This window comes from Mus musculus, chromosome 9 (genome assembly GCF_000001635.26).
Source record: "Mus musculus strain C57BL/6J chromosome 9, GRCm38.p6 C57BL/6J".
Classification (NCBI taxonomy): domain Eukaryota; kingdom Metazoa; phylum Chordata; class Mammalia; order Rodentia; family Muridae; genus Mus; species Mus musculus.
The window spans coordinates 66,899,136-66,919,960 of NC_000075.6; the positions used below are offsets into that span (position 1 = coordinate 66,899,136).

The window sequence follows — 20,825 nt, forward strand, 5'->3', positions numbered from 1 at the left end:
AGTTTCAAACTAAGGTTCTCACTAAAGTCTTGCTTAAGCATTCTTTCCTGTCCAAATGTTCAGGTTAAAAACGCAGTAGGGTTAAATAAGCTTATCATTCAGAGGTCTGCTGTGTGTGGATTGTGGGGTGGGACACCTCCCTACTGCCACACATGGCAAGAGGAGAATGCACTCAATCTGCCTGTGGCCTCAGAGTCACTTCTACACTTCTGATCTACAGAGGATAGTCTATTATTTGTTCTCCTGTCACAAGAAGTTAGGTGGGCCAGAGAAGCCAAAAGGAGACCTCAACATAAAACACCCACTCAAGCTAACAGAGAGCAGGGCTGAGCCGTTTGCTTTGGGCTTTTGCAGTAAAGACACATATCTCACACTAAACATGGAACTCTCCCCTTGCCTCTTTTTCTGCTCTTGTCTTTTAATATCAAAAGGGCTCTTGTGGGGCACATGTATGATGATGCCTGATGGCAGAGGAGGTCACCTCAGATGGAGCTGAGCACTGGCTCTTCAAAGCTATTAGAACCTCCCACACATGCGGGCAAGTATGCTACGTGAAAACACTGGAAATGTGAAGTTAAACCTTCATCCTCTTCCGTCTTTCATCTTTTATTTGCCTACCTGTCACTCAACACAAAACCAGCCCACAGCTTAGTAAAAGAAGGCTGATAATGGGCCTATTGGCCACAGGCACAGCCACCAGCTGAGCCATCACTACCCTTGTACAACATATTTTGAAGTACGTACACTGTACAATGACTAAAGCTAGCTAAGTAATGCACATGTTGGCTTGTGTAGTTATTTTTATGGTAAGATATGAAAGGAACATAAATGTCCATGAAAGAACAAATGGATAAGGGAGATTTGATACATATATACATACACACATACATATATAGTATGTCCATCTGTGTGTTTGTGTATGTGTGTGTGTCTGTGTGTGAAATAGTTCTACCTTTGGCAGAACACAGATGAACAGGGAAGGCATTGAGTCACATAATAAGTAAAGCCCAGAAAGAACAAACGCTGCTCATTCTCACTCATCCCTGGAAACTGACGAAAAAAGGCTTGAGTTGATGGAAGTGGAGAGCTGGAGGGGTAGGGGTGGGAGCTAACAAGGCGGTAGAGATACTGAAGAAAGGATACAAAATGTCAGTTAGGTGGCAGGTGTTAAGTCCAAGGGGGCCTGCTTGCAACACGGTAACTATAGTTAATAATACATTGTAGTCGGAAAGATTCTCGAAGAGACAAAATACTCATATCACTGAGTTCTAACTTGTGAGGGACCATCCTATGAATTAGTTGGATTTAGTTATTTCACAATTTATATGCTTCAAAATAGCATGTTGTACATGATAAATACATCCTTTTCTTTCTCTCATTGTACCAGTTTAAAAAAAATGAGAAAATTTTCATAGAACTACCCCCCCCTTTGCATATAACAGTGGTCTCCAGACTTTTAAAGTATTTAATTAACAACCCCCCAACCCCCGTTCCTCAAGAAAAGGAGATATGGAAAAAATGAAAGGAGTTAAAAGCAGGCCAGCCTGGTCTAGCTAGTGAGTTCAGAACAAGCCTGGCTAGGTACAGAGACCCTGTCTCTAAAACAAGGGAAAAAAAGGAGGGAGGGAGGGAGGGAGGGAGGGAGGGAGGGAGGGAGGGAGGGAGGGAGGGAGGGAGGGAGGGAGGGAGGAGAGAGAGAGAGAGAGAGAGAGAGAGAGAGAGAGAGAGAGATCTAGCAACTCTCTGCTCTATAAAATTCTCATGGAGGAAAATAAGTGATATGGAACTGGTCTCCTCTCTCTCAAACAGCAAGAATTCCATTGCAATATTTTTGCTTGCTTGTTCAGTTTTCAGATGACAGGCAGCTAAATAATGACCATGTATTATCATCATCATTTTATAAGTAAAGAAACGTTTTTAATTCTAAAAACTTAAAAATGGCATTCTTTCTCATTTAAGAGTCTGTCATAGATCATTTTCTATTGCTGTGACAAAATACCATGACCAAGGCAGCTTATAAAAGAAATCATGTAATTGGGCTTATGGTTTCAGAGGGTTCATGTTGGGGACGGGGCAAAGGCATGGTTGACAGAAACAGTTGAGAGCTTACATATCAGCAAATAGAAAGTAAGAGCTGGGGCTAGTGAGATGGCTCAGCGGGTAAGATCACTGACTGCTCTTCCGAAGGTCCTGAGTTCAAATCCCAGCAACCACATAATGGCTCACAACCACCCATAATGAGATCTGATGCCCTATTCTGGTGCATCTGAAGACAGCTACAGTGTACTTATTTATAATAATAAATAAATCTTAAAAAAGAAAGAAAGAAAGAAAGAAAGAAAGAAAGAAAGAAAGAAAGAAAGAAAGGAAGGAAGGAAGGAAGAGCTAACTAGGAATGGTGTGGGCTATTAAAACCTCAAAGCCCGAGCCACCTCAAAGCCCGAGCTGGGCAGTGGTGGCGCACGCAGAAGCAGGCAGATTTCTGAGTTTGAGGCCAGCCTGGTCTACAAAGTGAGTTCCAGGACAGCCATGGCTACAAAAAATGAAACTAAACTAAAACCTCAAAGGCCAGGCCCAGGATACATCTCCTCTAACAAGGCCACACCTCCTAATCCTTCCCAAACAGTTCTACCACTTGAGGTCCAAGCATTCAGATATATGAGCCTATGGAGGCCACTCTCATACAAACTACAACAGGACTATTAATAGTATTATACTTGCCAGGTGAGATGGGGCTAGAGCCCACCCAGGAAGCCTCAGAACACTGGGACCTTCTATTAAGAACAAGGGGTATAAGCCGGGCGGTGGTGGCACACGCCTTTAATCCCAACACTTGGGAGGCAGAGGCAGGCAGATTTCTGAGTTCAAGGCCAGCCTGGTCTACAGAGTGAGTTCCAGGATAGCCAGGGCTACACAGAGAAACCCTGTCACAAACAAACAAACAAACAAACAAACGAACAAGGGGTACAGCTAACACCACACTGTGGGGAGTTCACAATGACAGACCAAGAATGATGTAGAAAATGTGGTTTTTAAGGAGAATAAGGACTTAAATTCCAGTGAGAGCTTTGGTCTAAAGTTAACTAGCTTAGTGTTGGACAGAACTAGGGACATGCAGATGCTCCCAAGTGAGACTGAAAGTGCTCAGGCCACGTAAGAGGACACTATAGTGTCTAGGTGACCACTACTAAAAACCTAAACCAGGGCAGGTGTAAGATGGAAAAGAGACAAAGATGATATCCAGGTTTTGAGTCCGTATACAGAGAAGAATAAATGGCAGTGTTAATAAGTGGGTGACAATTCATGGAAGGGTAATGAATTCTTTAGGTCAAAGGATAACCAAGGAAGAACTGGGGAGAGGATAGGAATATAAGATAGAAAGTTGGGGAGTCATGTGTAATGAGGCTAAGTTGCTTCAATCACAAGGGATTTTTCAATTGATTATATTTTATTATTTTATTAATTTATGTGTATTCCATACACACACACACACAGGCCATGGCACATGGAAATTGGTTCTTTCCTTCTACCATGGGTGCCCTAGAGATCAAACTCAGATTGGGAGGCTTAGAAATAGGTGCTTTTAGCTGCCAAACTATCTTGCTACCCCCTAAAAAGGATTTCTGAACATTTACAACATGATAAGCACTGGACTGACTGCTAGAGCTCTAACAAAGAAAAGCAATACATCTGCTTCCTGCACTCATGGGGCTGGCAAGCTGGCAGGAGGGACAGACATTAATGCAAGAATCATACACACGAGCATGATTACAAATTGTATTAAAGTGTGTCTAATTTCCAAAAGAGAAAAATCACTTGGAAAACAGCTTTAATTACAAGGCAAAAGGAAACTACCAACGGCAACAGAAGGCACAATTAGGAGGGGAAGTCTAGGGAACAGAGAATTCGGAAGCTGATGGGTGGGTGATAAAGGGTGCCAACCACTGATGAGAGGCCTTAGGGCACAGACACTGAGCAAGCCTCTGGCCAAACAGGCCATAGTGACCTGATCTCTGGAAAAAACAGAGCAGGACTTTGAGGCTTAGTAAATGGAGTGAGGTGACAAGAAATCTTTCAAGAGGATAACCAACTAGAAAACAGAGAGGATGTCGATGGAGTTGAAAGCATGGCAAAAAGAAACAACTAAGGCAGAGGAAGGAAGGAGAGTGGGAAGGTGGTGTACCAGGAAAATCAACTAAGATAGCAATGGCTTCCAAGAGCAAAAGGTGAAGGAGGCAGAGAAGGGGTCACAGTGGTAAGGATGCTGAAGATGCACTTGGTGTCACTCAACATTTACTGGAGGATTTCTATACACTAAGAACTGTGCATGTCTGCAGGGGAATTGGTGCAATCAGCAGACACTGACTCCATCAACACTCTGAGTGGAAAAACAAAAACAAATTGATTTTTATCTTATATCTAAAGAATAGTTCTAAGCAATAACATGATAATTATGCAGCCTTTGAAGTATGTACATGTGGCAACAAAGGGGAATCACTACTGATGAAGTCAAAAGTCCTTCCTGGGGAGGAACTTAGGTACAGTGCTGGTGCATTTGGTCCTTGAAGAGAGACCTGTGTATCTGAGCATCAGGCAAAAAGCTCTGAAGATGCAGGTCATGGTCCCTGCTCTTCTGGGAGCTGCAGTTCTCACCCTTTGAGGCACATTTCGTTGTTCAGTACTGAGCAGTAACTGAACCATCATCACAAACCTCTGACCATTTGAACATTGCTTCTGCACATGAATCTGGCTGGTGAATGCACATGTGGAGGCCAGAGGTTGACAGCTGGTGTCTTTCTCAATTGCTCTCTACTTTATTTAAAGAGGCAGAGTCTCTCACTGAACCCAGCCTATCCAGCTTGTCCTGAAGGTCCCTGCCCCTGCCTCCAGAACACAGGGTTACGGGCAAGTACGCACATCCTTCAGCTTTTATGTAGGTGCTGGGAATCTGAAATCTGGTCCCACAGCAAGCAACGAGCCATCTCTCCAGCCCACATACCTTAAAAGTTTTAACAAGACATGTTTCTAGATTAATCACAATTTTGGAAAATAGACCAAAGCAAAAAGATCCATGGCATGCTTTTTTTTTTTGTCTTGTTTAGTGCTTTTGAACCCCTAAAATGAATTCTTTAATCAACATTGTCTTTAAAATCATAAGTCAAATGTATTACAAATATGAACATAACCCTTTCAACTATAGTCAGAATAAAACCTATCCTCTTATACCCCCTTAACCCCAGAGACTCATCCCCGCCACCCATTGTGATTATATATCTATCCATTCAACCATCCATCCATCCATCCATCCATCTACCCATCCATCCACCCATCCACCCATCTATCCATCCATCCATCCATCAGTCCATCCTCTCATCATCACCCAGCCCAGGCTGGCCTGGAACTCACTATAATAATTCAAGCTGGCCTCCAACTTAAGATCCTCTTGCCTCAGCCTCCCAAGTACTAGGATTATAGGTCACTGGGATTAAAGGTGAGTGTACCATTCCAAGCTATCTATCTTAAAAACAAACAAACAAACAAACAAACAATGTCTTTATTAATTCTTTGAGAATTCCATAAAATGTATCTTTAACATATCCCACTCCTCCCAGATCCTCCTCTTCCAGCTATCTATCTTTAATGTTTAAAAACTCTTTTAAGTTCTCACCTTAGCTTCCTGGTCCAAAACAAGTTTATATGAGAACGAGCACAGTCAGAGCTTTCTGCCTGCCCTATGCATAGAGCCATGGTCTAGTAAATACCCTGGCGAGGGAACATTCAGAGAGAACCATGCTTTATGCTCACGCTGACACAGCCACTGCCTTAATTCTCCTAATAAGACAGTTTTATTATTACAAAGAAATTAATAGCATGTATTGATGCTATAAAAGCATAATTAGCAACTTTTCTAAGATTAAAGTACCATCACCTTTATTATTAAAGAAAAACCTATTAACTAGCTTTCGAGTTGAGTAATTTTCTCCATTAAAATCAGCTACACTATTTCGAGATTTAATGTATTGTTCAAATTCATGTATGCAAACAAATTCATTAAAATTCCGGAGACTTCAATCCAAAACTCACTGCACTTAAAATCCAGAGCCCTCATAGAGAATATAGGGCTAAAATATTTAAACTGAAATATTTGTCCCTTCTGGGCAGGCCAATCAATATGATTGTTTTTGTTTGTTAAAGATAGCCAATTAAAAAAAAAAAGTCTGTTTGACAGAAAGATATGTCAACAATAAAAACGCAACTGTGCCTCAACTAATGTGCCTTGATGCTCTCACTTAGAAAGTGGGGATGATAGCAGGACACAAAGATACTATCGTGACTCAATAGGTCAGGCCATGAACAACGTTAATGTCTAAAATAGCACTGGTATACAGTAAGCACGCTATAAATGTTAGTTCTTATAAAAAGCAAGTACTAGCCAATCAAGTCCCCTAAGATTTCCAGGGTTCATTTGGGTATCTAGGCGTATCCACGGTGAACTGGAACTGACTTGATTTATACAGTTCTTATTACAACTCTGTGTGTCTGGTTTCAAAGCTATGCCACACACAATAATTCATCTTTTTCTCAAAACAAAAATCCTAACAAGGACTTAACTGTTTCCTTTATCAATTAAGAAAATGTTAAAATAATTTGACATAGGATCTCAAACAGGAAGTGTTAAAATCAGGAGCTGAACTTGGGGTTTCCAGGTCAACAGTCTACTCTCCCACTTTGTCTGCTGATCATAACTTAGATCAGAACTCTGAAAGAGACCTTAGACTTTTCTAGAGCAAGATCCCCTTCTGCCATGCAGGGACAAACACCCAGAAGGTTCACTGATGACTTGCCTGAAGCTATGTGCTGAGCATCTTTCCCACAGTATCACACGGCCACCGTGTTCTCCCCGACATCAGTAGCCTGCCTGTAGGAGGCCTTCGGCTCTGTTTCTAGCCTCAGAGGAGCCGATATATACAGACATGCACTGTATAAATTGAGCTTGTGGTGGCTGAGCGCCCAGGTGCAAGTTCATGCGACGAAGTAAGTGGACTTGTCACATCAAGTTTAGCTGCTCAGACTTTCCTTTGTTCTGGTTCACAGTGGCATGCTGGAGGCGCAGACTTAGTGAACAAATCAGGTGTAGGTCTACTCTACAATACTGCTGAGGAAAACTTTGCCAAACAGGGTTTTCTAAACAAAGCCAGAGTTAGGTAGAATTTCACTCTCTAAAAAAGGACAGGTTACATGAAGATTAAACCTGACTTGAGGAAGGAAGGAAGCTTACAATTAAGGTGGCTGTTCCTAGCAAATTATAGTCTATATAAGGCCAAGCACACATAAATAAAACAAACCAATGGCACCATGTGGAGAGACAATTCAGAGATTTCTGATATAATTAGTTCCCTTTGCACCAGGGTTCAGAACTAAGTGCTGCCCCTCAGGCCCCCGCTCTACCATGCACATATTTGGTTGCTTCCTAAGGCACTAGGTTGGTGGCCAAGAAACAATTCAAAATCCCAAGTTCTCTGACCTCCCAAGCCAACAGGCAACATGCACATCCACATTAGCTGCCACCAGGGCCTGTTAAAGGGGGCTTGCTCATGTTCCCAGTCAGCACTCTTCTTAAGGGCTTGTGGATTCATTTACACATTTATTCCAGACCACTGAAAAGGACTGTTTCTAGGCCTAAATGCTCAATACACTGAAATTCATAGAGAATTCCAGCAGTCACTCTGAAAGATTCAAGTCGCTATGGACAAAGGGCCAAGAACTCAAGTGTGAGCCTCAGGTTTAGGCTCCATTATCTATTTACAGGACCGACAGAGTCCATTCTCCTCCAAGTGCATTACATTCCTCACCTAGGACATGGCAGTCCTCTTCTCTTCAAATCTTCTGTGATAATGCGGAGGTTTATGTACAGGAATAGACACAGAAACACTCAGGCAACAGTAAACGTCCAGGTGGAGGAAGAGGCAACTGGAATTGCTAACCCTCAGTGGCTCTACCACCCCAACCACCCCACATCCTTCCACGACCCCTGCTGCCCTCAGGCTACAGCCCAGACTAACAAACCTAAGAATAAAAAGTTTCTCCTAATCTGCCCTCCAACTTGACCTTGGGTCACATCCTCTACCGTCCGTTGGCTCAGGTGCCAAAGTTCCTCCAGGGAGAAAAGTGCCTGCCATGCAAGTGCCCGAGTTTGGCTTCCAGAGTCCGCATAAAACCTGGGCATGGTGGTATGTGCTCTTAATCCCAGAACTGGGCAGACAGAGGCAGAGACAGGAGGATCCCTGTCTCAAAAATCAAGGTTAATAGCAACTAATGAACAAGAACCGAGACCCACCTCTGGCCTCTAAATATGTGTGCACACACACAGGCACACTCATGTGTGCGCGCACACACACATACACCCAAACAAATGTGGTTGACGGAACAAATTTGGAGAAAATACTGTGCTTGACCTAAGTAGTTGACTGACTACTGGATTCCCCGTGCAACTTCAGAAGCAATAAGATCTAGCTCAACTCTTACCCAATTCCAGCTGCTGCTTTCTAAAACCCAAAAGTAAATAGAGAGTCAGCATATCCTTGGAGTCCAGATCTCTTGAGTTTAATCCCTTCCTTTCTTCCACAAATGTTAACCACATCTAGATCACATGCTAAACTATTAGTTTCTTTTTGAAGCAAGAGCATTGAAGGCAAATGAGATGTGAAAGAAAGGAAAGCCAATGCTCAAGACAGGACTCAAAAGCACCAATCTCTCTCTTCAGTGCTACAGACACTGCGCCAGCCTACAGGAGCAACAGGCTTGCCTGAACTGCCTAAGGCTACTGCTTCTTCATTCTGCCTTCACGTCAATCAAACACTACTGCCCACAGGTGAGAAGAAGGCATGGTCATTAGCTGAGAATGATAAGAAAAATCCATTTTTCTTTACAGACACTGATTGAACAGTCTGACAAAATGGGGCTGCAGGGGGACCCTGAAGACAAGGAAGCCCTTTTTTTTTTTCTTTTTTACTGCTGAGGAAGCGACCAGCATAAGGTCCTTGAGAGGAGCTTGTGCAATAACGGATGGAGGACTGAATTTATAAGCAGTCAACAAATAGCTGTACAGCCAGTCATCACTCTTTCTAGTGGAGTTTACGTGTGTGTGCTTTAGGAGATGGGTACTGTGTGCTATCTCTCCCAGATAAACACAAGAACTAAACTAACAACTCAATTTTTAAGCAGTTGAGGGAATGAAAGAGATGATGGCTCTATGGTTAAGAGCATGTCCTGCTCTTACAAAGGACTTAGTTTCAATTCCCAGCACCCACGTCAGGCAGAACACAACTACTTTGAATTCCAGTTCCAGAAGATCTGACTTCCTCGGGCACCCGCACACATGTGGTGCATGTAAAACTCCAACAGACTAGCCAGGCGTGATGGCACACGCCTTTAATCCCAGCACTCGGGAGGCAGAGGCAGGCGGATTTCTGAGTTCGAGGCCAGCCTGGTCTACAGAGTGAGTTCCAGGACAGCCAGGGCTACAAAGAGAAACACTGTCTCGAAAAACCAAAAAAAAAAAAAACCTCCCACAGACACACATAGACAAACAAAATCAATCTTTAAGAACTCTACCCTGTATTTCATAGTAAAGTTGTATCATTAGTCTGGGAAACAGCTCCCCTCCCATTATACATTTCAAGAAAATGTCCAACTGGAAGGAAGCTAGAAGCGATTGTATTGCACAATACTATAGGCTATAGTTACAGTAACTAAGAGACCATTTAAACAAAAAACATGGTAAATTAAAGGAGAGCACAACTAAATATATAATATAATATAATATAATATAATATAATATAATATAATATAATATAATATAATATAATATAATGGTTGAAGGCTGAGGGACCAAGACATAGAAACATCTTTGATAGTAATATATATGCAAATTTTATATTTTAATTTACAGTGAAATTTTATACACAGAAAATTAGCTATTTCAATTTTTCCATAAAATTTTTATACTGTGGGACTAGAAATTTTTAAAACAAAGTAAACAAAATAGAAAATGTACCCACTCAGATCCTCTGAGCAACAGCCTCATTCACGTGTCATAGTTCACTGCTGCTGGGACTAAGACAAACATGAATTTTTACCATCTATCTCTAAACAATACAAAAGAGTAATAGCAAGCAAAAGTCACTATTCATTCTCAGGCTGCTGGGTGGGAGTTCCTAACGCCCCGAATTCGATGGTTTACTTTAGCTGCCAACATGAAGCAAGACACTGAAGAAGGAACCAGAGAAAGCGGCAGAAGGGGTCAGAGTACGACCTTCAGTCTTTCCCTCTGCCAGACCAGACCAAGCCCTCTCCCCGAGTCCGGCAGAAGTGAGGGGCTAACAGAGGTCAGTGAAAGGAGAGAGAGCTAAGGCATCCCAAAAATGGAACAGAGAACCCTCAATAAAGAGCTGTTTTCTGAGCTATATCAAGATTTTTATTGGAGGTTTTTAGAAGAGAAAAAGGTAAAGACTTCCTTGTTGAAAACCATACACAGCAAGCCACCCCATCCAGACTTATAAACAATCAACAGGGTACTGCCGCCCACTGTTATCCCACAGCGCAAGCCTTTCACCTTTCTAATGGACCTCAAGAGTCTGCATTTGCTTGAGGGGGTGTACTTCATAGCACCTGTTCCAGATAAACATCACACCACGTCCTAAAAAGTAAACTTATAATTCAGCTTTGAATTAGTTCATCCTATTTTTCAAAACAGAATTTGAGCAATCGCTAAGACTGTCCTTCTACTTTATACATCAGGAAAAATACCCATGATTTATTAAAATAACTACTGCCTTGTTCTTCTACAAAACCACAAAATTAAATATGATGTGAGAAGTCCTGCCAGTTCAAACTCTGGCAGCCCAAAGCTTTGGAGCTCTGCACATTGCCTAATCTCGCTGCGGTTGTTTATCAGGACGAGGTGAATCCCATACCTAGCTCTGTTTCTGCAATCCTGTCACGCTGCCTGCCACAAGCTACCAAATGCCACTGGGGTCTGCTCGTAACTCTGCACCGAAATCTGACAAACATGGTGCCACGCAGAGACTGAGCCTTTACTCTGGGAACCAAGAAATCCAATTCTGGACTGAGGAGGATAAGAGCTCCCTGGGAAACACCCAAAGGTTCAGCAACAGGTAAATACCAAAGTGCCTAATTAGCTGTGCTAGCCCCTGCAGGTAAGGCAGCAAAGGCAAGCAGCCCAGAGCTGCTGGGGAAACACTTCTAACATGTCAGGTGCCTTCCTAAAGGAAGCCCTGAGCAACTAAGCATCAAAAACACATTAGTTTCTTTCTCAAAGAAGCCAAGTCCTTTTGGGTTCTTACTCGTTCAATTCGAAATAAGAAAAATCCCCTAATTTAAAAATTGATCATAGAAGAAGGAGGGATCAGGAGGAATCAAAAGGGATCGGGTGGGGTGGAAGGATGGGTGGCGGAAAAGTCCTGGGAGAGGCAACGGGAATTAGGAGGCATTTGGGGGGACAATGTGGAAACTTAGCACAGTAGAAACTCCCTGGAATCTATGAGGGTGACCCTAGAGAAGACTCCTAGTAATGGGGGGGGGGGGGGTAGGAGCCCAAAGCGAAGCAGCCATCTTCTGTAACCAGGCAAGGCTTCCAGTGCTGAGACTGAGCCATCAACCCAGCCACAAAACCTTCAACCTTCGATCTGTCCTGCATGCAAGATGTGCTGTGGTAACGGTGGTGCAGAACTTGTGGGAGTGGCCAACGAATAACTAGTCCAACTTGAGGCCCACGCCATGAAAGGGAGCCCACACCTGACACTTCTTAGGTGGCCAGGAACCAGAGGCTGCATAGCTCAGAGACCTAGGATAGAACCAAACATGACTGGCAAATAAATAAATAAATAAATAAATAAATAAATGTCACTGAAATGATTCCAAATGATACTCTGTTATACTCATAGATCTGTGCCTAGCCCAATTGTCATCAGAGAGGCTTCATCCAGCAACTGATGGGAGCAGATGCAGAGACCCACAGCCAAATGTTATACAGAGCTCAAGGAACCCTGAGGCGGAGGAAGGATTGTAGGAGCCAGAGGGGCCAAGGACACCATGAGAACACAGCCCGCAGAATCAACTAAACAGGGGCTCACAAAGACTGAAGTGACAGTGACTGATCATATATGGGTCTGAGCTAAGTCTTCTCTACATGTATGTTATGGTGGTGCAGGCTGGTGTTCTTGTGGACCTCCTAACAGCCCGAGTGCAGGTGCTTTTGGAACCCGTTTCCTCCTAGTGGGTTCAGCTTTGATATCGAGGGTCTGTGCCTAGTCTTATTGTAACTTGTTATGGCCTCTATTCAGTTGGTATCCCTGGGAGACCTGCTCTTTTCTGAAGGGAAATAGAGGTGGAGTGGATCTGGGGAAGAAGGAGGTAAACTGGGAGGAGTGAGAGAGGGGAAAGGAAACTGCAGTCAGGATGTAATGTATAAGAAAAGAATCTAAAAAGGGGGTGCTGCAGAGATGGCTCAGTGGTTTAGAGCACTTGCAACCACCTATAACCCCAATCCCAAAGAACCTGCATCACATGTGTACAAACTCAAATTGGCACACAAAGGAAAAACAAATTGTTTTTTAAAGAAAAAGGATACATCATTACATACAATAAACCTAATAATCATTGTCTAATGTTTGTCAATACTAATGGCTAATGTTTAGTCATAGCATGTTGCACAACCAACAGCTACCTGCTCATGTTAGAAAATAGCCTATGTGTAGGAAGGTGCCACCCCCGCTTCCCCATGACAGATGTTAGGAATCCATCAGCATCCTCCATATTGCTGAGCTCAGACAGGGCTTCAGATCTCCACAAAATGCAGCATTCCAGCAGGCCACACCAACCCAAGTGCCTGCACACACACACACCACATCACACACTCCGTTTTGAAGTCACTTCAGCCCAGCTGAGTATCCCTCAAGATACTATGGCAAAGGACTGAGCTGAGTCCTTAAAGAAATTTACCTCACAGTAATTTCAACTCAAGAAATGCCACAAAATGGCAATTTCACTGAAACCATAAAATAGTAATTGCTTTTCCTTGGTAATGATAGAAAACATAATTGCACATATTAGTTTTCCTTAGATATAAGCTATCCCAGTGCTATGAAATCAAAATGGAATAAGCATATATATATATAAAATAAATGTTTCAAAATAGGATTTGGTTGTATTCAGCCCAAAAGCCCAGCCCATTCCTAATCTACTCACTACCCTGTGACTCAAACAAGTGCTGTGCAAAACACAGACACAAACACAGCTCCATCTGCTAATTAAAAATGGGCATGAAACTGTTAACAGGCATCTGTGGCATTGTTTGAAGCTAATGGGCAGAGACAAAGCTGAGATGCTCTTCTAATGCAAACCCAGTGATTTCACTCATTTGCTGTTTGGTATTGATGAAAGTGGGGGTTGGAAGCAGGGTGTTAAAATGGCTTGTTATGCACAGTAAGAGACAAGTGAACTCTCTTTCATATTCTAAAATTGATTGCAGGAAGGCAAACAGCATTTCACACAAGAGGAGACAGCATTTCTATATTAACCAGCCACATTAAACATTTTATCTTAATTCAGAGATAATCTAGTCATGTCTAATGCCACGAAAGAACAACAAATTCACACAATGCTTTCTTTACAGTCCAGAACTGCTTCACAACTCATCCGTCTACCGTTCATCCACCGCACCATCCTATGAAGTAGGCCTTGGAGATTTACTAAGTTTTTCTGGCTTGATTTTTGCCTTGGGAAACTCCCAGGCCCTGAAAAACACACACAGACGATTACACTCCATCAGAGATGAATCAACTAGAGGCTCTGGAACAACCTACTCATCCAAGGCCACCATCTAGGAAGAAGATACAAACCCAGACCTGACTCTGGACCTACCGTACCCCTTAATTCATCATGCCATCTCCCCTACACCACAGTTGAACCACTCTGTTTCATGTACCTAGGAACCGAAAATGACTGTCTTAGGGTTTTACTGCTGTGAACAGACACCATGACCAAGTCAAGTCTTATAAAAAAAACAACATTTAATTGGGGCTAGCTTACAAATTCAGAGGTTCAGTCCATTATCATCAAGGTGGAAGCATGGCAGTATCCAAGCAGGCATGGTGCAGGAGGAGCTGAGAGTTCTTTGTCTTCATCCAAAGGCTGCTAGTGGAAGACTGACTTCCAGGCAACTAGGGTGAGGATCTTATGCCCACACCCACAGTGACACACACACCCATTCCAACCAGGTCACACCTATTCCAACAAGGCCACACCTCCAGATGGTGCCACTCCCTGGTCCAAGGATATACAAACCATCACAATGACCAAGGCTTTATTTATGAAAAGAGTCCTGATGAAGGATCCATTTTCACATACTGTAACCACCACACATCCTGACCACCGTGCCTGGTTTGTAAGTAATCTCATCTAGCGACAAGCCTCATCTAGCTAGATAAGTCTATTTTACATTTGCCACAGCACAGTTAGTTATCTTTTAACTGACCATAAGTTTGTCTTTTTCTAAGAAAAGTTCAGCCTATCTTGAGGGCAAGATTCTTCCAGCGTGGTAATGAGAACAACGCAGCTGAGCCACTCAGCTCATGGGGCTAAGGTCCACACCCCCTCTTCCACCTCCCATTCAGGGCCCTAATTTGAGGCCCCTACCTGATCCATTTGAGCTTGCACTCTGACCCAGGCAGGAATAGTTGATAGTCTGCATTTTCGATTCATCTTTCCACAGCTACACACATCTCATACTCCACAATCGGCCTCACTTCCTAGTCCCTCATCTGGAATCCTCTTTTCATGCTGCTATGAGTACCCTTGTCTGCACACTGTCCTAGGAGCCAGTTACAACACACAGATGTGCTGCTCTGTAACACAGAGTTCCAGGCAGGCGGGTAGGACTGACCCTGAGGCAGCTCAGACAGAGCCCTCCTATCCTCCTTCCTATTCTATCCTTCCTTTCAGATCCAGTTCTAAGAGTTGGTGACAAAGTCAACTGTTACACTTTTCCTGATCTTTGAAGACTAAACTTATTTTCCTCTAAAACAATATCCAAGCTGATTCCCCTCCTGCGTTTTTCAGTATAAAGACAATGTTGCTGTTGTTACCACTTAAACCCGCCTCCTCCCCACCCCTACCCCCAAACTGCTGCCTGTCAAAGGGTGGCTGAAGCTCTTTATTAAAGAACACTTAAGACAGATCCATATTCGTCCCAACACTCAGATTGCCCATGCCTGCATTTCTAGAAAGGGTTTTTTTCATGGCCTGGAACACACATCAGGGAGAGGAGGGTAACCCTCTATCACTCACCACGAAGGCCTCCTCTGCCTAACATCGCTAGCAGCACAAGCACTGAAATGGGAAGTCTACCCGGAGCCCTGGAAGAACATGAAGACACTAAAATAGGCTTTATGCACAAAATGTTCCATTTGAACTTGCATGCTCTTTGGTATTTTAGTTTGAGAAGTTGGAACCAAGGAAAACAACTATGAAGATGAAAATCAAATTCCTCTATGTATCTGGCTTATGCTCAGCCAGATGTTGACATCATTTTAGATAAAAATGTAAATATGACAGTTGGTTATTTAGCTAGTAAGTCTTGATAAAAGTTTTGGAATGAGACCAACTAAAAGCAGCTTTACATTTTAAGCAAGGGTCAAGAAACTGGCTCTACAGCGGACCAGTTAGGAAACACTGTTGAGCACGGTGGGTCACAGAGGGTCTTCAATGTGTATTCCTCATAGTTCTTACTTTTAACAACTTCTTTTAAAATGTTAAAAACAAAAACAAAAAACAAAATGAGAAAACACTCTTAGCACAAAGCAGGCTGCAGGCCCAATCGGGCCCATAGGCTATACTGGATAAACTGACTCAAAGACAAATGAAGCCAGGAGAGTGAGTGGTATAGACAAAATGCCTAAGAGTGCTCTGCTGGCATTTTGCATCAACAATTACCAGTGTGGGGCTACGAAATGATTTGATGAGTTATCTCACATGTGGAAGGAATGTTAATGGCAGGGTGCACTATGATCTCTTGACCTGAAACTCCAGGCCTGGAAGGAAGAATAAAGGCCGTATGTGGAGTTATCCCTCCCCATACAGAGTCTCTCAGGACCATTTCCCTTCCCTTAATGCTAATGGAGATGGAAACACCTTAACTTCCCACCCTGACAGACACTTGTGCAAGTCCAACTACTCCCAGGAAAATGTGGATTTACAGAGAGGATCAAACTCATCCCAGCGATGAACGAGACACAGAGTTGGACTTGGAGCTTCAGTAGTACTCTGCTGGAGATGAAGAATTCGCATTTGTCAAGCTGAGACAGGGCATAAAGTGGATCATTTCTACAACTCACTCCACGTCAAACAATGACTACACTAAATAATGAAACCACTCAGGAAATACCTAACAGGAAGAAGGGGGCAGGGCAGAGGAGAGACGGGGAAGGGAATCAGCTTAGAAGGTCCCATTGTAGGGCAGAGTTGGGTCCTCTCAGTTCTACCAGCACCTTGTTTAATACAAGGCCATTTCAAGATGTCTGGGTGCCCTCATATCCATATTAAAATGCACCCATAACCTTCAGGAAACATACATGAAATAGTTTCACCATTTCTATCTAAACATTATATTTATAAATATTCACCTAATTGTTAATTATGATTATGTAAGGGAAGGGGCTGGAGTCAATCTAAAGTTTTTGGTTTTTTTTTAATTTTTCCAACATTTGAGCTAGTTAGTTGGCCTGAGGCATTAGGCCTGTAATTTCAAGTGACTAACTCAGCTTTACTTCATGATTTGCAAGTATTATCTGACTAATAGACTAAAAGAGTTCCAGAAAGCCACGTGAAAGAAAAGCTACCTTTTGTCACGCCAAAGAACAGGAAGGACTCCAAGTGGCAAACCTTTGAGAAACGAAGAGTATCTGAGACAACTGAACCTAGACTCAAAATGACTGTCTCCTCTTTCATGGATCCCCCATCCACAGTCTAAAGACAAAAGAACTGTTTTTAAACACGTAAACACTAGCAATGCACAATTAAAGCAAAAGCATATCTTCATAGTAAAAGGCAGACATGGGATGTATCTGCCAAATACACACAAACACAGGCCCTCAGAAGAGCTCTTTCCTGGGGCGTGGTGCTTATCAAATTTGTCAGCAGTACTACAAGAAGACCTTGTCAAGCTCAGTCACAGTAAAGCCCAGGACTTTACACAAATGGACACTTAAATTATGATAGGAAAAGAAGGGTCACCAACTGTCACTGAAACAACTTCATAATGGAGGTGTGGTGTGGAGCTTATCGGGAGTGACATTGCTGCTAGAAACTGTGCTTGTGGCCAGTCAGGAGTCTGTGGAACTTTTCTCGAGAGTAGTGTGAACTTCACCCGACTGTTCAAGCGTAATTGCAACTACACAGCATTTTGCTTTCAGGTATATAAGTTCTCTGGCTGTCTGCTACCACTTCCTGTTGGAGTTCTGGGGCTAAGTAAAAGATATGGGAGTTTCCCTCCTCCTATCAACTGAAGACATAGCTTGACACTATATTCACCACATTCACCACACAGAAGGTACAAAGACCAAGAGTTCACATGAGACTCACCATGTATATATACCTCCTAATCTCAGCTGTCGAAGGGTACCTGCTTTAATGTTTTAAATGTAACGTTTAAAGTGTGAAATGTAATACACTACACACACACACACACACACACACACACACACACACACACACAGAGATCTGTTGGGGTGGGGTGGCTAGGGATTAAGTCCAAGGCCTCGTCCATGTTAAGCATATACTATATAATTCAGTTAAACCCTTAGCCAAGAAAAGTGATTTTTAAAAGATAGTGTTAAAAGGTCCTTACAAGAAATGTGGGGGGAGTAGGGCGCTGGTAAATCTACTGCCGAGGAATCCAAGGAATTTAACATGCTGTATTAGTGAGATTTAGTCACTTTCTTTTCATTTTTTTTCCTTTTAAAAAAGTTTATGTGCCCATGTGTGCGCCTGGGTGGGAGATGTCTACGTGTGAGCGCAGCTGCCCAGAGAGGCCAGAAGAGGAGTCAGGAGCCCTAGAGTTGGAGTTGCTGGCTGACAGGTATTTGTGAGCCACCTGCTATGGGTGCTGGGATCTAACCTTGGGTCCCCAAGAAGAACAGCAGGTACTTTTAGCTGCTGAGCCGTCTCTCTTGCCCCAGACTTACTCAGTTGTGAAAGTTGAAGCAGGAGGAAAGTTCTGAGAAGTTTGCACGTGGAACAGACACTGTCCCCCACCCTTAACTTCTTAGGAACTGTCCTTTCCAAGCTGAGCTGCAGCATGCAGTCAACACTGAAGAAGAGTCCTTTGGGGCTTGGAAACTGATACCAGAAATGAATGTCCTTTAGCAGCTGTACCAGCTTGCACCAAGTCTCTTACAAATACACTTTCGAGAAGGGAGATGACATTTAAAATCTGCTTCCTCAGAAAAGTCCCACTCAAGACTAACTGCCAAGAACTCGCAACTCAAACTTCCTTCAGCCCAGATATCACAACACCCAAATTTCCATTCAGTCTGTAGGAAAAAAAAAAATCAGAATAAACCATGGAGACTCTTTACCAATACTTACACTGGAAAGTGCTCGATACCTACTTTTAAAATGTCACCTATTTTCAAATGCCACAAATATTTAAACACGGATTTTGTTTTGTTTTTAATTCAAGGTTTTTTTCCTGCATAAATGTATGTACACCATGTAAATGTCTAGTCCCCACGGAGGCCAGAAGAGGGTGTTGTATTCCATTAGAATTACAGGCAGTATGAGGTGCCAAGTGAGTGCTATGAACCAAACCTGGGTCCTCTGTAAGAGCAGCAAATCCTCCTAACCACCATAGCAACTTTCCAGCCCCTTTGACATACTTATTGTCAACACACTAGTTCCCCATTACTTGTGGATCACCTGGAAAGCCATTTGAAAAATGCTTTAAATAAGCTAGTATTAGAGGCCAGACAACCAAAAAGCTGATGAGTGAGTGGGCCACTGGACTGCAGCTATTTAACAAAGGAAATAATGTTAAGGTCATCCTACTGAAGGTTTAAAAGCAGTTTTGATGTGTTCTTCAGTTTACAACTTAAAGATCCTGTTTACCTGCACACAATGTCTTTTACTGAAGATACAAGAGCAGCTCCCAGTGAAGAGTGAGAAATTTTTTTCTTGAGTCAATTAGAAGTAATTGGGAAATATACAGTATGTTATGATTCACCTACAAAGTAATTAGAATCAAAGGAAACTACACAGGGAGGCAGGCGGAATGTACAGTCAATCACTTGGCTTGGATGTTACCAACTACACGAGCTCAAGAATTTACAAAGTTGAGAAACTTACTGCTGCTTCCCAAGACACGGAATAAGGCGGTGAACAATAAATTTCTTCTAACCACATCATCTCCCAAAGTCCCCAGCCCCTTTAATTCCTATAAACACTCAAAAGATTTTTAACACCCCGTAGACATTACTCCATCATTAGTCACTTTTTAAATCTCGATTCAAAGATGTCAAGAGAAAATGGAAACCAGCGTTCCCAGTTACTAGGGAAAGTCCTGAGCCCCGCGTTTTCCATTTCCTCTCTGATCTCTCAACCCCTGCACTGCATCCCCTGCTTCCCCTTCTCCTTTCTAGTTAACACTCAGCTCGCCTTCACTTTCTCCACCAAGTAGCCTCAAGTCGCCCTCGGGTCCTCCTGAGTCCTTCTCCCACCTACAATCTTCTGCATTTTCTCTTGGCATCTCTGTTCACACCTTTAGAGTCAATGTCGTTTTATCGCTTGCCTCCTGATCATTCAGTCAGTCATTCCCCTCAATTCCCTGTTGACCGCCTCCTAGTCTCACTTCTCTTGTCCCTGGTGTCCTCTGCCCCTTTACTTCATTTGAAGCCCCTCTTTGAGTCCTCAAACCTTCATTTCCCTCTTCACATTTCCTTCCTCTTTCCTGTCTTTCTAACCCACGTTCGTATTCACTCTCCCTCCCCTCCTTCTCTTTCCGTACGATTTCCTGTGTTCCCCCGACTCCGTCCCTCTGGGACGCCGCTGCCGCCGCCGCCCCGGAGCCCCCTCGTGTCCCCAACACCCCTGGTTTCCGATTGCTCCGGTTCCCTTTCGTCCGTCCGCAGTTCCGCATCCCCATCCGTCCCTTTCAGCCTCTCCGGCTCTCACTGCCCTCTCCGCGGCCCTTCGGGGTCCCCTTCTCCGGTCGCCAAGCCCTCGCGTGCCCTCTCCCAGGCCCCCAGGCACCCGCCCCCCTCGTCTCAGCTCCCGTCCCGGGCCGCGGCCGCTCCCTCACCGATGGTGGAGATAAAGGTGGTGTTGAAGGCGTCCTCTGAGAAGCGGAACAGGAGGCAGGTCTTGCCAACGCCGGAGTCGCCGATGAGCAGCAGCTTGAACAGATAATCGTACGTCTTCGCCATCTTCTCACTCCGGCCCTCTCTGACCGCCAAGAGCAAGGAGGCGGTGGAAAGCAGCGCGGAGGGGGGGCCTCTGGCGAGGGGGCGTGTCTGCCAAGCCACCCGCGCCCCGCCCCGCCTCTCGCCCCACCCTCTTGAGGCGACAGGCTCGCTCCTCCCCGTCCCAGCCAATCTGCCCGCGCCTTGTCATCACCCTCCGCCCCGCGAGGCTTTATGGGATTTGTAGTACTCTGGGAGAGCCGCGGGCGTGCCTCGCCCAAACTGTCCGAACAACCTCCCTGGATAACAAATCTGAGTGATGTAGGGTGGTGTGTTAAGACTTTCCATCCT

At 43.8% G+C, this 20,825-nt stretch overlaps 1 protein-coding gene across 1 annotated transcript in view; it reads right to left on the reverse strand.

The window, feature by feature from the left end:
* Rab8b (RAB8B, member RAS oncogene family) overlaps positions 1–20,570 on the reverse strand; it is a 76,097-nt gene extending 55,527 nt beyond the window's left edge. The window contains exon 1 of the mRNA NM_173413.3: positions 20,375–20,570. Within this exon, the coding sequence (NP_775589.1) occupies positions 20,375–20,498 (124 nt within the window). The 5' untranslated portion in view covers positions 20,499–20,570. The remainder of the gene's footprint in view (positions 1–20,374) is intronic.
* Positions 20,571–20,825: the final 255 nt, after the last annotated feature.